The following is a 17,529-nucleotide window of genomic DNA, read 5'->3' as shown; positions in this document are numbered from 1 at the left end:
TTAACCCGAGGTACCACTGTATTTCCAAAGCAAGTACACACCTTAACTGGTTACCATACCAATCAGAACATGTTGCTTTACAACTAAATACACCTTTACACAAGCTAGGAGCTTAAAGAGGAGCTGTCTCGGAAGACAATTCAGAAACTTTAAGTAGTACAGAATGCGACAGCCAGGATAGCAAGTAGAGCAGGTATAGCATCAATATTCTAACATATCATTCTTGGTGTGTGTGTGTGTGTGTGTGTGTATAGAGTTATTTTTTTGTGTGTGTGTTTATATCATGGCTGAGGGAACCTGTAGTCTCCAGGAATTATGGGAGCTATAGTCCAACAATATATTGTTTCTCTATCCCTACTATTACAGACGCACCAGATTAAAACTCCCAAATGGAATTAATAAAATACACATTTCTGTTTTAAAGGTAGGACAGCTCCTTGCTCCCATGTTTGTTTTAGAGTGGCTGGTATCTTATATCCCTGCAACCTTCTTTAGGTCTCCAACATTCAAGAGCCACAAAACCTCAACATAGGCAAGATGCTCAAACCAGACAATGGTAAGAAACTGGCTATATTATGTGTTTGGAAATGATGTTTGATGTTTTTTGACTTTCCAAAATATCAGTCTCACATTTGATCTACAAAATCACATTGCACTATTTTCTTTCATTATGAGTCCAAGGTATCACTATACTTGTAAAATAATTGTGACAATAGCAATGCTGTTTTCCCCAATATTGCTCTTTCTCATCAGACTCTCAAACCATTCTGCATTTTTCCAAACCATTTGTCTATGGTATGTTACCCTTACAAACACATCTTGAAGGAAAGATAGAAGAGTTTCTTGCACCATGCAAGTGAAGATAAGTAGCTAAGAATTACAGGTTTATTCCTGTGCCTTTGGGCCATGATGCAGTCTCTTTCACAGTTTCTTCATAAAACCACACACCTTATATGTTCATCGAGCATTACTCCACCCACAGCAGACTATTTTTGTGTTTTATGCCTCTCTCCGTTTCCACCCCCAACAATTCTCTGAAGGCTCTGAGTTGCTTGGCAAAGGAATTGGCTGCATTCCAGGTTCGGCAGGGATAGCTAAGACACCCTACAGTCCTTTTATTCAAGATAGCATTATGGGTTTATCTTGCCTGTGAAGAAGAGAAATGTACCCAACCTGTCCTCCGTTATTACATCCTGGCTCAACCTGCAAAGACAGCCTGCTAACCCTCTGGCCTATTAAGTACAGTATTCTCAGATGGGCTAGTTCTCTGTGTTGGCACCTTAACCATCAGACAACCCTGAGTCCATCTGCAGCTTCTTCTGCTCCCTAATTCTTGAAATAAGAGTGTAGAATCCAACAGGATTACCAATTATCAGGGTACCAGAATGTCCTCCCCACACATGAACATAATCCTACTTATATTGTATCTTTGTGTGGGTCTTGGAAGCAAGCTTAGATGCCAAACTTGGCTGAAAAGCAGCGTATGAATATTATGAATACCTAAAAATAATATTAAGAAGAGCCCTGCTGGATCAGACCAAAGTTCTCTTTGCACAGAGGCCAACCAGATATAGGAAGTCCACAAGCAGTAGCACTTTCCCATCCATGATCCCCAGTAACAGGCATTCAGAAGCGTACTGCAGTTGGCTACAGTACTGACGCTAATATGGCCACCATGACTTGTAGCTCTTGATAGCCATATCCTCCATTAATTTGTCTATGGATATGTTACAAAATACAGAAATGGAAACATTAAAAATCTAAGCACCATGTAGGCCTGCCTTATTTTTCTGTCAAACACAGCAACCTGGATTCACAACTTCTCCATAGGGGCACAGTTAATTCGGTGACCAAATATATTTTATTCGTATTATCAAATTTGTATCCTTACCTTCCTCTAAGGAACTCAGGGGTGCCTGTAATAAGTTATCCCATTTGATTCTCAAAATAGTCACTTATTGTAGGAAAGACAGGACTAGTAACTGGCTCAAGGTCCCACAGTGAACGAGATGTGACCCAGGTTCCTGTGATCTAACAACTCCAGATTAGCTCTCCAAGTAGGTTATAAATTGGCCAATAAAGTTTCTATCCTAGACAATTGTTGCCACAAGTGACGAAACTATTTTTCAGACAGAGGGGGTGTCAGAAAGGTTATGTTACCAATCTGACAAGTAGGACATGTAGGGATTATAAATTCACATTTTGATTAATTTCAGGCCACACCAGGATTAAAAAATTAATTCCAAAAACAACAAACAACATTTTATGAGAGGATTAATCATAACATTTCTATCACAATAGCTAAATTGGATCGAAATGGCTGCATGAATTTACACCTTTGTTTATTGTTTGATAGCCAAAAGATTTGCAATTCTACACCAATTCTAGTCTGACATGGTCTTACCATGATGGGAAAACCTCCAATGGAAAGTGTCAATATGAGGCTTAAGTACTTTATAATTTACTAAATAAAATAAACTAATTCCATTTATTTTAATTAAGTAAAAGCTACAATGTGCTAGATAGGATTACTGAATCCAGAGAAGCACAAAAGGTACAACATTTCAATTATATTTCAATTATAGTCAGATTAAGGGGGGGGGTGTTTTCCCATTTCTTCTCTTCTTAGTAGTAGTATCTTTTTTTCTATAAATATTAATTTATTTCTACAACTACAAAAAGATCATTAAAAAATTACCAGCCTAAGTACACTTCCTGAAACTGCAGAGATACTCATGCAGTGTAGGACACCTGAGAAATCTGAATTAAGAAGAATGTTGTCAAATATATCCTGTTGTGTCAATTCCACACTCCAACATTCCAAAAGCCTCAACTGGGATAATTCTCATCCCAGGTCTTTTACAGAGGAAGAACAGATTTGGTCTCTTTTAAGAAAGTTCAGGAAAATAGAAGATTGAAGGAATATCCTAACAGCAGCATTGGGTGAACTGGTGGATAATGGGAGGAGTGCAGTCCTGATGGTTCTCCCTAGGTGCCTCAACCATGGTCTATTTCTAGCTCATCTAGCTGGAGTGAATCTGGGAAGCAGAATGCTGTGGTGGATCTGGTTCTTCCTTGCAAGATGAATCCAGATGTTGGCGCAAGAGGACTTCTGTTCTACCTCATGGTACCTTAGGGTGCCTCAGAGCGCCATCTTGTCCCCAGGCTTTTTACATGAAGCCACTGGTGGGAAAGGAAGTCATCTGGAGTTTTGGAATAATGCTGATAACATTAAATTCTACCTCTCATTTCCACCTACTAACAGATATCTGGAGGTAGTTTTGGGATAGATGAGGGCTAAATTGCTGAAACTCCACTCTAAAAAGACAGTGATACTGTGGGAGGAAAGATCAGCCTATGCAGATGGAGGTCTGCAACTGGTTCTGGATTGGATTCCACTCTCTCTGAACCATTCAGTTTTGCAGATTGGAGGTCCTCCTGGACTCAGTGCCATCTGGGGAGGCACAGGCAGCATCTGCAGTGTCATTTACCATCTTTGGGTGGAACACCAGTCCAAGACCCTGTTTGGAAATGGTGTACTTTATCTCAATTACTCATACCCTGGTTATGTCCCGATTAAACTATGGTGATGTACATTACATAGAATTGCCTTTAAAGACAGTTCAGCAGCTTCTGGTACAGAATGCAGCTGATGGACGCTTGTGAACGTTGGGTTTTCAGAGCCTACTAAATGCTTTTGACCTTTTTAATGCCCTAAACTAGCCTCATCAGGAGTGATGAGAGCTATCAAAAATATATGGAGGCCATTAGGCTGGAGGAAGCTACCCTATACAGTTTCCTGAGCCTAAATATGCCCAGGCATTAAGATCACCAAGTGACCATGTTCATACGTCCACCATATTGGACATATTGTCAGGTATAATAAACAGGGCTTTTTCAGTCGTGGCCTTGTCACTGTGGAACTCCATTTCAATTTGTCTCCCTCATTGTTTTAGAGACCTTTTTACTACAATCCACCTTTGTTTAAAAATGAAGGGCTGGAATTTGAATTATTCTTTGAATGGCAGCCTCTGCTGTAAAACAAGCTCCATCAGGCTCCTCCCTTAACTGTCATGTACAATAGCTATTCCATTAGGGTATAGGAGAGGGAGAGAGGGAGAGAGGGAGAGAGGGAGAGAGAGAGAGAGAGAGATGGGACTGCATCGCCTCTCCATCCACTCTGCTGAAAAACCAGCAACTTTTGGAGCTACCTCTGCTTTCCCCTCCTCCACTCTCCCAACCCCTTTTCCCTTTGTGTCACATCATGTAAGCCAAAAGAAAGTGACTGCCTTATCACTGACATTTGTAAATAACTATGAAATCACTGGCTGAACAGCAGGAATAATAACACTATTACAGTGGACACTCAGTTTGCGAACGTGATCCGTTCAGGATGCACGTTTGCAACCCGCAGAGCTCGCAACCTGCAGCAGCGCGTCTGTGCACACGCGGGTTGCGATTCGGCGCTTCTGCACATACGCAAAACGCGATTTAGCGCTTCTGTGCATGTGCGACTGCCGAAACCCGGAAGTAACCCGTTCCAGTACTTCCGGGTTTCAGCAGTCCGCAACCTGAAAAAACACTATCTGAAGCGTCTGTAACCCAAGGTTACATCATTCTTGCTTTATGCTTCAATGTGTGATAACATTTCACTGTTTTCTTTGAATCATTGGTCTGAAATGATATGTGCTACTCTTCTAGTTTTTAACATTTTAAATAGTGGTGGGTTTTTAAACAAGTTTTTAGGATCCTGATTGCCACCTTCGGATAACTTTTTGTTTCAAAAACACATCAAGTGCAGAACACACTAATAGATAATCTGCTCTGGCAGATAATCTGACGGCCATGTATATTCTTCCAGAAATGCAATTAAGTAAAGCATTTTTATTTGACTCAGCCAAAACAATGCATAGGCTGGTAGAGTAGAAAAATGAAAGGTTGGGTAGCCAAACTGGTGTCAAAGATTTAATGGTTACTGTGGCATCTTTCCATTCTGGATCCAGGTGGGAAGAACAAAGGAAACAATAAACTGCTGCTTCTTATTCACATGTAGAGATGGTTGGGAAGCTATTTTATATTGCTTTATTCTTTTTGTAAGCCACTTTGAGATTGTTATTTTTAAACTATCAAGTGGTATATAAATAATGTGAAATAAAGAAATACAAGTGAGTTTAAAAACTAATCAATTGTCATTGTTGAAATATTGGCTCAGATCGGTTGCAAAAAAAGGCCAAACCACATGAAAATGTGAAGAAAGAAATACTTGCCATTATTTAAGATAAAGTATATGAGAATTGTGATGGTTTTTATATTGTTTGCACTTTAGTGTCTTTGGTTAAAAAATAATAATCAATTTAACTACTAACAAATATTGTAGCTGATGTGGCAGCAGAAGCATCTCTCATGGTGTCTGCTGTAAGATAAGTGCATCATCTTTAAAAAGATAGCTTTTTTCAGAAGTACTGCATTATTAATATACATATTTATGCAAATTGATTAATCAACTAAAGCTCAAACAATGAATCAATTAAGTTTTCTTTTATTGCATGACAGCCCTGATTAACAACTAATTCAAGCCCTGTCAGGTATGACTAGTAGAGCTGAGGAAGGAATTGAGAGTTCTAGCCCTTACTTCCTGTCCAGCATCACTGACGCCATTATCTTAGATCAGAAGTGGGGAGCTATGGCCCCCTAGATGCTGTTGGACTACAGCTCTCATCATCCCTGACCACTGGCTGTGCTCATTGGGGCTGAAAAGAGCTAAGGGTCCAGTAAAATCTTGAGGGCCACATGTTCCACACCTCTGCTTTAGATGAAGCAAAATATGAGACCATGTCTGCTTTCCCAAACCTGGCCTTTGCCTCTGTTCCCTACAAATATAACCTCAGGTTCAGGCCCTGAGCAGAACATAAAGAGTTATATTTTTGAGTGAAGTCTGAGTATATCTGGGACATGGGTGGCGCTGTGGGTTAAACCACAGAGCCTAGGGCTTCCCAATCAGAAGGTCGGCGGTTCGAATCCGCGCAACGGGGTGAGCTCCCGCTGCTCGGTCCCTGCTCCTGCCAACTTGCAGTTCGAAAGTACATCAAAGTGCAAGTAGATAAATAGGTACCGCTCCAGCGGGAAGGTAAACGGCGTTTCCATGCACTGCTCTGGTTTGCCAGAAGCGGCTTAGTCATGCTGGCCACATGACCCGGAAGCTGTACGCTGGCTCCCTCGGCCAATAAAGCGAGATGAGCGCTGCAACCCCAGAGTCGGCCATGACTGGACCTAATGGTCAGGGGTCCCTTTACCTTTAACTGAAATTATATAAAGGGTGGGAAATTTCCACCTCAGAAACTCGGCTCTTATTTTGTTTTGTTCATACAAGCCAGGAGTGCAGAGAAGTGCCATACCCACTTCAGAGGGCCAGGGCATACAGTTTTGCGCCCCATAGCCATGTTGTCTGCAACTGCAGTTCCTTATGTTCCATCACAGAAAGGAATGACAACTGCTTGCTTATATGAGAGAGAGAAAAGGACTTGTAACCAGGGACACAGCTGGCTTGTAAGGGGCTATGCCCTATATCTGAACCAGGAAGTCCCAGGGCCTGGGGAGAGAAGCAACTTCTGAACCCTCAAGTATGTCCCAGATTATAGGCCATTTACTTATCCCAGAAAACTCAATGGGAGCTCAACGGCATCCGTGTTCTCTTTTTTGATCACACTAGAACATGAGACTTCTGTGGACAGAGAAAGAAAAGGTCGATTTCTATCCCACTTTTTATAAATATTGCAAGGTACTTAATATGATTTGTTTTGTTTGTAGAAAACTTCTAACATGAATATTGCATGCAGCCCAAACTTGCTCAACTTGTACCATTTCAGACAAGAGGGATTATCAGTGGAGCTTTGTGGAAAGAAACTGCATGGAAGTTTTCGGTGGGATGGTGGAAACAACCTCTATTCAACATTTCAAACTCACTCAACTCGTGTAAGTTCCTTACCAGTTAATTTCTTCATGGGCTGGAGCCGAACACTGATAGACTGATGTGTTAGTAATGGGGAGGATGGGAGAGAGCGGGACATGCCTTCCATAATCCGAATGTGCTGCATACCTTCAGGCACTGGGAGTGTTGGGATAGCATACTCTGGTTCAAAAGCACAGTCGTTCTCTGTGGAGCTGCCACCTGAGAGAAATATAACAAATAAAAGATCATTAACCAAGTATTGCCTCCTTGTTTAAAATACATACATAAAGCCTTAAATTTGTATGCCACCTTTCCATTACAGTGGTACCTCTGGTTGCGAATGCTTCTGGTTACGAACGCTTCAGGTTACGAGCTCCACTAACCCGGAAGCAGTTGCTCCTGGTTGTGAACTTTGCCCTAGGATGTGAATGGAAATTTGTGCGCCAGAAGTGCGCGCACAGCAGGAGGCCCCATTAGCAAAAGGATAAGAATGGTTTCAGCTTAAGAACGGACCTCCGGAACGAATTAAGTTCGTAACCAAAGGTACCACTATACGGTGGTACCTCGGGTTACATACACTTCAGGTTACATACGCTTCAGGTTACAGACTTCGCTAACCCAGAAACAGTGCTTCAGGTTAAGAACGTTGCTTCAGGATGAGAACAGAAATCGTGCTCTGGCGGCGTGGCGGCAGCGGGAGGCCCCATTAGCTAAAGTGGTGCCTCAGGTTAAGAACAGTTTCAGGTTAAGAACGGATCTCTGGAACGAATTAAGTACTTAACCCGAGGTACCACTGTACTGGTTTACAACATGGGGGGGGGGGGGAATTACATAATTATAAACTTAACAAAAATAATCATAATAAATAAAACATCCAAAAGTACACAACCAAACTGAACAATCTCCACATAAATCATATCTCAATGCCTGTGACATGGAAGAGGGAGCAAGCTTGTTTTCTCCTGCTCTGGAGGGTAGGACTTGAACCAATGGATTCAAGTTACAAGAAAGGAGATTCCAACTAAACATTAGGAAGAACTTTCTGACAGTAAGAGCTGGTCAACAGTGGAACGGTCTCCCTTGGGAGGTTTTGAACTCTCCTTCCTTGGAAGTTCTTAAGCAGAGGTTGGATGGCCATCTGTCATGGATGCTTTAGCTGAGATTCCTGCATTGCAGGGGGCTGGACTAGATGTCCTTTGGGGTTTCTTCCAACTCTACAGTCCTATGATTCTAGTTTTGTCTCTGGCTCTACTCACCCTAATGTGGCTCCCAAAATATAACCTCTGAGGAAAGGTGGTCCTTGACAAGGTGGGGAAATGTCCTAAAACTATCAAAAACTGGAAAAGCTTTACATTTCCATAGTGAAAGCCTTGTGCTCTCAGGTGGACTCTATGATAAAAAAGAAGCCAGTTTTCCTTCAGGACATCCCTGTTCTCAGCCTGGGGAGCCAGTTTTATAAATTACCGTATTTTTCGCCCTATAAAGGTAAAGGTAAAGGTAAAGGTACCCCTGCCCGTACGGGCCAGTCTTGACAGACTCTGGGGTTGTGCGCCCATCTCACTCAAGAGGCCAGGGGCCAGCGCTGTCCGGAGACACTTCCGGGTCACGTGGCCAACGTGACATCGCTGCTCTGGCCAGAGCCAGAGCCAGAGCCAGCGCAGCACACGGAAACGCCGTTTACCTTCCCGCTGGTAAGCGGTCCCTATTTATCTACTTGCACCCGGAGGTGCTTTCGAACTGCTAGGTTGGCAGGCGCTGGGACCGAGCAGCGGGAGCGCACCCCGCCGCAGGGATTCGAACCGCCGACCTTTCGATTTTTCCCCTCCAAAAATGAAGGGGAAATGTGTGTGCATCCTATGGGGCGAATGCAGGCTTTCGCTGAAGCCTGGAGAGCAAGAGGGGTCGGTGTGCACCGACCCCTCTCGCTCTCCAGGCTTCAGGAAGCTATCCCCCCAGCCCGGCAAGCTTCGGGAGCGATAGCGAAGCTGCGCGCAGCTTCGCCATCGCTCTCGGACCCGTTTTGGGGGCTGGAGTCGGGGGAAGCTCCGGCTTCCCCCGCCCCCAGCCCCGCAAGCTCCAAGAGTGATGGCGAGGTTGCGCAACCTCGCCTTCACTCCCGGACCCCCAGCCCCGAGGCTAAAAACGAAGCCAGGACAGCGAGCAGGATCCATCCCGCTCGCTGTCATGGCTTCTTTGCTTTTTGGGGCTCGGGGAAGGAAATAATTTTTTCCCCTTTATTTCCCCCCCAAAAAAATAAGTGCGTCCTAAGGGCCGGTGCACCCTATAGGGCAAAAAATACGGTACATCGCCAATGTGGGTTTAGCACTGACTAGCACATCACACAGTAGGTCATTTATCTGGATTGTCTTGATCAGAAGAACTGAAACAGTGCCCAATCCCTCAAATGAATGCCTTCTGGGCACAGATACAAATTAGTAAGAAATACTGAGCATCTGAATTCATCCAATTAAGGCCAGGGCATACCATGCCAAATTCTGGTCAATGCACCAACTGGATCCCCCAGTCAAGGTTCAAATAGCAACCCACTGGGACAGGGAATAAGGTTAACTTGTGAAACCAGTAAAAAGCTTAATCAGGAAAACTGCTAATAAATTGAAACGTAATCCAGACAAGGCTCTGGGTCAGGAGGGACAAAATCTGAAACTGGGGTTAAATGTTCTTTGTATGGGGTAATACTTCTCTTAAGAACCAGGTTCAGTTTGGGGATGCTCCTGGATCTGTGTGTTCAGGTGGCAGCTGCAGTCAGGAGTGCTTATACCTGGCTTAGGCTGAGCCACTAACTGCACCCATTCCTGCAGAGATCATACCTGGCCATGCCAACACGTGCATTAATTATATACAGACTGGATTATCACAATGCACTCTAGATGAGCCTATCTTTGAAGAGTATTCAGACACATCACTTGGTCCAGAATGCATCAACAAGAATGTAAGTGGACAGCCATGCCTCTCCTGCAGCAACTGCACTGATTGCCAACCTGTTTCTTGGCGCAATGCAAAGTGTTGGTGATTACTTTAGAGACCTAAACAGCTTGAATCAAGGATACATTAGAGGCCATTTCTCCCATCTCATCCTGTCCACATCCACAGATCTTTCCATATCAACCTACCTGGACCCTGAGATCATCTTCCAAGACCCTTCTTCGTGTGTCCCCTCCTCGAGAGTTCTGGAAGGTGGCAACACGAGAATGGGCCTTTTCTGCGGTGGCTGCCTGTCTGTGGAATGCTCTCCCCAGGGAGGTTTGCCTGGCACCTTCATTATACACTTTTAGGCGCCAGGCAAAAACGCTCCTCTATAACCAGGCCTTTAGTTGACTGACATCCTATGCCCTTTTAATAATAATTAATAATAATAATAATTTATACCATGCCCATCTGGCTGGGTTTCCCCAGCCACTCTGGGCAGCTTCCAATATTAAAAATACAATAAACATCAAACATTAAAAACTTCCCTAAAATGTGTTTGGGGGGAGGTATTGGGTTGTTTCTGTTTTTATTTTTATTTTTTATTTTGTGGTTTTATATTCTGATTTTATCCTGTGAACCGCCATGAGACCTGCAGGTATAGGGTGGTATACAAATTAAACAAACAGACAGACACACACACAGACTGACTTCTTCTTTGTTTCACTCATGGCGGAAGCACAATTGACAGGAACTAGAGAAAGCGCCTCCTTAGTAGCTATGCCGAAACTGCAGAACTCTTTGCGCCATGAGGCTGAACTGGCCTCTTGCCATCTTCCAACAGCTGGAAGACTCTTCATTTTTATCCCAGCAGGTTTTGCCTTACAGTATAGATAATGTTTTATTCAATTATGTTTATTTTTATTTATTATGTCCCTATCTTATCTCACATTGCCTGGTTTTGTATATTGTTATTTTATTATGAGTTTATGGTTTCAACTACAGAAAGCCACCCTGAGTAAGTTGTGTGCATTAGAAAGGCAGGATATAAATCCCTATATAAATAAATAAAATATATTTCCAAGTCCTTCCTTTTAAGTGTTGCAGATTCAATTGCTCATCCACTTCTCTCATTCTCCATTCTTTACTTCTCCTCCAAGGAAAGCCATACTCTGTTTATTTAGCCATGCAAACAATAACGAGGAGATTGCCTCCTGTATATATTTTAGAGAACTATTTAGATTAGAGAACTTATTAGCAATTGTAAAAAACAAAACAAAAAACAAAAAAACCCCAAGAGACAGGCATGGGCTCTATCTATCCAACATACAGTGGTACCTCGGGTTAAGAACTTAATTCGTTCTGGAGGTCCGTACTTAACCTGAAACTGTTCTTAACCTGAAGCACCACTTTAGCTAATGGGGCCTCCTGCTGCTGCTGCACCGCCACTGCACAATTTCTGTTCTTATCCTGAAGCAAAGTTCTTAACCCGAGGTTAGCAGAGTCTGTAATCTGAAGTGTATGTAACCTGAAGAGTATGTAACCCGAGGTACCACTGCACAGCTAAACTAAAGAGAGTTAACATTGAACTTGTTTCACTACAGCGTCACCTTGTGCAATGAGATTTTCTGCACAAACCAAACTGACATTGCTGGGTACAACCCATTGGCTTATCTCGCCTTAGAGAGGCATTAGCACTAATACTGTTATAATGTATTTATTAAATTTATTATCCTGCCCTTCTTCCCAAAGTAGGGCCACAAGAATGACCAAGTGGTCATATTCTGGATTGGAACAGTGAAGACCTACAATAAAAATGAAGTAATCTCCAATGTCACAGTCTGCTAACTTACTTGTAATACAGACATTCCACAATCTGTGTAGCTAATAAGTTACTGACAGAAAATTAGATAACTTTCTATCAGGTATTTAATTAGATTTCTGTTCAAGATATGAGACGAAGGTTCATCTTTCATATTTTGAGTAATTACTTCCTAGAAATATTAAAGTGTCTACTGCTTAGAGAACTTAAAACTATCAAGTGGATTTTAAATGCTTCAAAATAAATAAATGTGGAATTTTTTTGCAGGTGGAGCAAAAGAGGAAGTATGCAAACAGCTGGCACAGATCTGATTTAGTGGAGCAAGCAGGTTAGTGCTCAGAATATGTTTCCACTGATTTCTTGAAGCAGCCCAACTGCATTCTGATGTGGTATTTTCTCTGAAGAAAGCTGCTGCTGCATTATCAAACCCCATTATCCAACAGCTATGGATATTTGTATTCACTATTCCCAATACAGTATACTCAACAAAGCCCACTACAAAAGGAGAAGTGGGGGCTACTAATTCAAGGAAAGAGAACATTGTTTTGTCTAAATCACATTTAACGGAAGTACATACATAGAACTATTCACAGGAGTCTATCTTCATCCTTAAATGTTTGGCGTTTCTAAAAAGATTGTGCATCGCTGCAGACTGAAATACATTAAAATATAATATCACAAATGGGCTCTGCAAGGCATATGTAATATCTGGAAATCCATGGTTTACTTACCTTGCCCAGAATGGCTCTGACAGTAGTCTATGCTTGCCTGCCTTCGGTCTGATGGTTCCTCGCTTCCTCCATCTGCAGGAGAACCAAAACAGCACAAGTAAATCAGCAAGGCAGATAGATCTGGCAGACGCAGCTTCTCTTCCAGTAGCATCACTATCAGGCTAGGAGACCAGCTGGTTTTCTTTTGGTTGCAAGGGGAAGAAAGCAACCCAAGAGCAAAATCTCTTTGGTTCTTGTCATTAGTCCCTGAACCAAAGGCCCCCAAAATCTACTTTAAGAGTCTTTCAATGCCTCCACAAATATCTGAACAAAATCACAATGCCCATCATTTAATTTTACAAGAGAGATCTAAACCATTTAGATAAACTGATCAAAAGAAATACCGGTAGTTGATAATATTAAAAATAAAACCGGTAGTTGAAAACCAGCTGCTTATTCTATGAAATATTCCTTGACACTGAATTTATTATCCAAACAATCATAATACACAAGTGTTTCTTATATTGTGCGGCTGTTCAGAAAAAAAAGTTGCAGCAGCAGAAACTAACATGCAAACAAACCTTTGTGGATAAATGGGGACACGGAAATCTTATGCAATTAACCACACGTCATTCTCATTGATCAAATTACCAGATTAGTTACAATAGATAAACATGTCAATACATATATACCAGAATGCGTGGCGTATTTAAACTAGAATGTGCATTGAAGTAAAGCCATTAACAGCTAGCTGAAGCTTATATTAACTATATGAACTATAAATTTAATTACAAATGAAAGAGCGAAGGAGGCAGACAATACTAGAGAGTAGTAGCAGGACAGGCTACACATTTGAAGCATTACATGCCAAATGTTATATTCACTACCACATAGCCTTAAAAATCTAGGCCTACCCAAGCAATAGTCACAAACACACACACACTTAAGAGTGAGACTTCCAATGCTAAATAACTTCCACAAAGAAAGTTAGGCCTCAGATTCTCCTTGGAAACTTTCCCCAAATATCTTTGCTGCCACCATTCAAGTCTAGAAGGTGTCTACAGGAGTACAGTGGTACCTCGGGTTACAGATGCTTCAGGTTACAGACTCCGCTAACCCAGAAATAGTACCTCAGGTTAAGAACTTCGCTTCAGGATGAGAACAGAAATCGCGCGGCACCGCTAAAATGGTACCTCAGGTTAAGAACAGACTCTGGAACAAATTAAGTTCTTAACCCGAGGTACCACTGTAAAGATTTAAAATTCTGAAAATCACGTTAATGTCAAGTCGAACATCAAATGGAGATCAATAAAGAAGATAAAATACAAAACTTAAATCAGTTTGTTCGATAGACTTATTGCTGGGAAGCAGTTTTAGCTCATGCTTCTTTATTTGTCAATGCTACGTTGATGCAGTGTTAGAAACAGAGATATGAAAGCAAGGAGCTATATGGCACCTTAAACCTAGGTTATGGGCGCAACAACAGAATGTATAGGAGCACTTTTTCATAACAAGAATACAAAGCTGAAAATGAATGAACTGCAGCTAAAATATTATGTTCATTTTCCACATGGGTCTAGTCTTTCCCCTATGCACCCACCCCAAAATATTCTTAAGAGGGTCTCTTTTATAGTCTTCAGAGAGTAGCTGGATGTGGGGAGGCAGAAAAAGGTCCTCCTTTCCTTCCACACTGCAGTTTCAATCTGAAATCCTAGGCTCAGCAACTGCTCACGCTAATGAAACTCCCAGTCGCAAAATGCGCCTAGAACAATGGGAGTTTCAAACACCGCTTTAACCTGGATATATTACAAAAATAGGGAATTAAAGACAATCAATACCAAATGGTAGTTTGGGCTGCAATCCTAGTCACACTTAGGTGAGTTTCATTGGATAAGGTGGGACCTCTGAACAAATTTAGGAGAAGGCAGTTTGCGTATTAAATTGCAAAATCACTTACACATACTTCAGAAAGACTCCCATAAATGTATTTCACCATCAATTAATCAAAAATCTATTATTTAAAAGGCATATGATATGAGTAACACAAAAAACCATTTAATAGGTTGGCAGTCCTTATTTGTTTTGCTGATGTCTCTCTAGGATTTTTGGGATTTTGCGACAGCTGGGGTAAAGAATCTTTTTCAGCTCAACACCACAGTCCCTTCCAGGCAGCCAATAAGGGGATAAATGCTAACTGGTAGGCGGGGCCAGAGAAAAAATAGGGAGGAGTAAATGTAAATTTTTACCTTTGTGTATTAGCCTAGTTTGTTCACACACTCACAATCCACTCTACTCTCCATTGAGGCAAGCATGAAGCGCTCAAAAAGAATGCAAAGCAGGGCTGGTGACAGGTATGGCCCCAGAGTGGGTGTCACCTCATGAGAGTCCCAAGGGACACATAGAGAGGTCTGGAGGACCATATGTGGTCTCCAGGCCTGAGGTTCTCCACTGTCGTGCTCCCGTCCAAAGCCATGAGAGCAGCTATTATTTGAGAATAAGGAAGAGATATTCATTCAGGCTCATAGCAGTACAACCTCAGCAGCCATCACAAGGTCCAGAAGTCATAACTGAACAAAAGCTACAAAGATGTCCCAATAGTTGGCACACACCTCTTGCCAAGTTTTTAAAGATGAGCGAGTTCACGAGATTCTCTTTCCCTACGGATCTGCAGCACACACCCATCCACACTCATCTGATGCCCCAATGAAGATGGCGCCTAGCTCTCTGTGACAGGATTGTGCCCTTCCCCTCTGCCTCCAGCGCCATCACTGTCCAGTTCCTCCCTCTGGCTGGTCAAAGTCTTCCTTGCTCCCTGACTTCTCTAGGTATTATTGGTACAGCACATAATAGAATGGAGATTAGTACAGTGGCATGTCTAATTGAGTCTTATATATCAAGCTGGAAAAGTTACTAGCCTGTTTTTTTTAAAGAGCTCTTAGAAGACTAGCAAAAATAAAAAAAGCTTTCTACCTGGTGGGCTAGCAGAGAAGGGACTGAGAAATCTCTCCTTCCTATGGCAGCCAGCTCACTTGCCTGCACAGAATTAATTCCATGCACTTGCTTGCAAGGAGTTCTTACGTACAAGACTGATCAAATCAAATTCAGCACAGGTTGTATGAGTCAATGATTCATTTGTGACAAGTATTACTCAAGGGAAAACTAAGGTCAAACAGCATGTACAAACAGTGGATTAGAGAATGCCACATCCAAACTCCAAATGACAGAAATTCTCCATAGCCCTTAACAATTATGCTCTTGGAAGCAAATGCCTCCACGGGAAATGAATAATCCAAGGAGTCTGAAAATTTATCTAATATGAAGCGTATCTGGTGTGTCATGGAGCTGGTGTCCAATTGCCTTGCTGTTTGTCCAATATCACAATCAGCTAAGCTATCATAAAAGCTATCAGCCAACTGCTTTGCTACAGTCACATATGCTGAATTCCTGAGTTCCTTTGGCTTTCTCTGATCTTATAGTATCTAAAGTATAGTCACTCCCTCTGAAGGCAAAGGGCCTTCTCGGTAGTGGCGCCCACCCTGTGGAACGCCCTCCCATCAGATGTCAAAGAAATATACAACTATCTGACATTTAGAAAACATCTGAAAGCAGCCCTGTTTAGGGAAGTTTTTAATGACTGATGTTTTAATGTATTTTTAATATTTTGTTGGAAGCTGCCTAGAGTGGCTGGGGAAACCCAGCCAAATGGGCGGGGTATAAATTATTATTATTATTATTATTATTATTATTATTATTATTATTATTATTATTATTATGCTTCCCTTCCTCCTATGCTCATGTTTCTTGAAAGGTGGGCATGATAGTAATATAATGAACAGTTCACTCATTTGATACTGGGTATTTTTTATATAATCGCTACAGAAATTGTGTTTCTATCTTTTAGATGCTTTTCTACTGCATATATTTTATTTTATTTTATTTTCTGTCAAAGCAGTAATCTGTAAAATGCAAGCATATAGTTGTGGCAAGGTTCCTTCAGCATGGATGAGAACTACACTGCAACATGGAACTGCATTAAACAAAGATGAACCACATCTGGGTAACTCTAGGAACTGGGACAACTCAGCCTGTTCCTGTTGTTGGAAGGAAATCGGTTTGCAAAGAATCTCTGGCTGTGTTCACCTTGCTGGTGGAAGGGTGGTGCTCTCCTACCTGCTGGAGAAATGGGGGAGTGGAGCTTCCCACCAAAACAGTAATACCCAGTCTCCAGGCTATGGATCTGGTGCCCTTCCAACTCACACCTTACATTAGGGACTTCAGTCTCACAATTCCTTCTAGAGCTCCCGGCATTTCTTATCTCTCCCACCAAAGGAGCTAACTGCAGGGTGCCGTGGGTGCTCGGGCACCCACTATAATATAAATGTGGGGTTCAGGCACATGAAAGCTTATACCTAAAACTACTCAATTGGTCTCTAAGGTGCTACATTATAATTTTTTAATTCTTTTTAAAGAATTTCTTAGATCATATAACTTTTTTGAAGACTTGATTCTTTTAAGGGAGTTTTTAGGTTTTTAAAGAAGAGTCTTTTTAACTATCTTTTTATAGAATTGTTTTAATTTATTATGTACATGCGTACGCATGTGATGTCACATGTCCACCTAGCGGTAGCAGGCACCCACAGTCCTCAGGGTGAGAGGGCACCCCTGTGTCCCACACCTAAGTGAAGATGGTGTAATGCCATTTCTCATTTGGCTCTTAAGGAAAGAAGAACAAAATTAAGCCAGAAGCAGCTTTATGGGTATCACTACTTTAACAAATAGATTAAGAGTTATTCACATAGAGAATAAAGAGGAAATGAGTAGTAGTTTTACTGAGTTCGATATTATTTACGTATTAACAGGCATGATGCAGCCACATCTTCCAAAATCCTGTCCCAGGGAAAACACAACCAACCCATTATCTCAGTTTTAAGGAAGCAACTTAACTTCCCTACCCATATACTTCTGCAGCTGATGACAACAAAAGATTAATCTCAGTGTCAGAACCATAAAAAACTGCATAGGTAAAGGTAAAGGGACCCCAACCGTTAGTTCCAGTCGTGGACGACTCTGGGGTTGCACTGCTCATCTTGCTTTATTGGCCAAGGGAGCCGGTGTACAGCTTC

At 41.9% G+C, this 17,529-nt stretch overlaps 1 protein-coding gene across 1 annotated transcript in view; it reads right to left on the bottom strand.

Annotated features, from left to right (window-relative positions):
- TANC2 (tetratricopeptide repeat, ankyrin repeat and coiled-coil containing 2) overlaps positions 1-17,529 on the bottom strand; it is a 199,074-nt gene that overhangs the window by 116,558 nt on the left and 64,987 nt on the right. The window contains exons 4-5 of the mRNA XM_079949186.1: positions 12,428-12,499; positions 6,986-7,168 (exon numbers count right to left, since the gene is read on the bottom strand). Coding sequence (XP_079805312.1) covers positions 6,986-7,168; positions 12,428-12,499 — 255 coding nt within the window. The remainder of the gene's footprint in view (positions 1-6,985; positions 7,169-12,427; positions 12,500-17,529) is intronic.

This window comes from Podarcis cretensis (assembly GCF_951804945.1).
Source record: "Podarcis cretensis genome assembly, chromosome: 13".
Classification (NCBI taxonomy): domain Eukaryota; kingdom Metazoa; phylum Chordata; class Lepidosauria; order Squamata; family Lacertidae; genus Podarcis; species Podarcis cretensis.
This window is presented reverse-complemented; position numbering and strand designations above follow the sequence as displayed.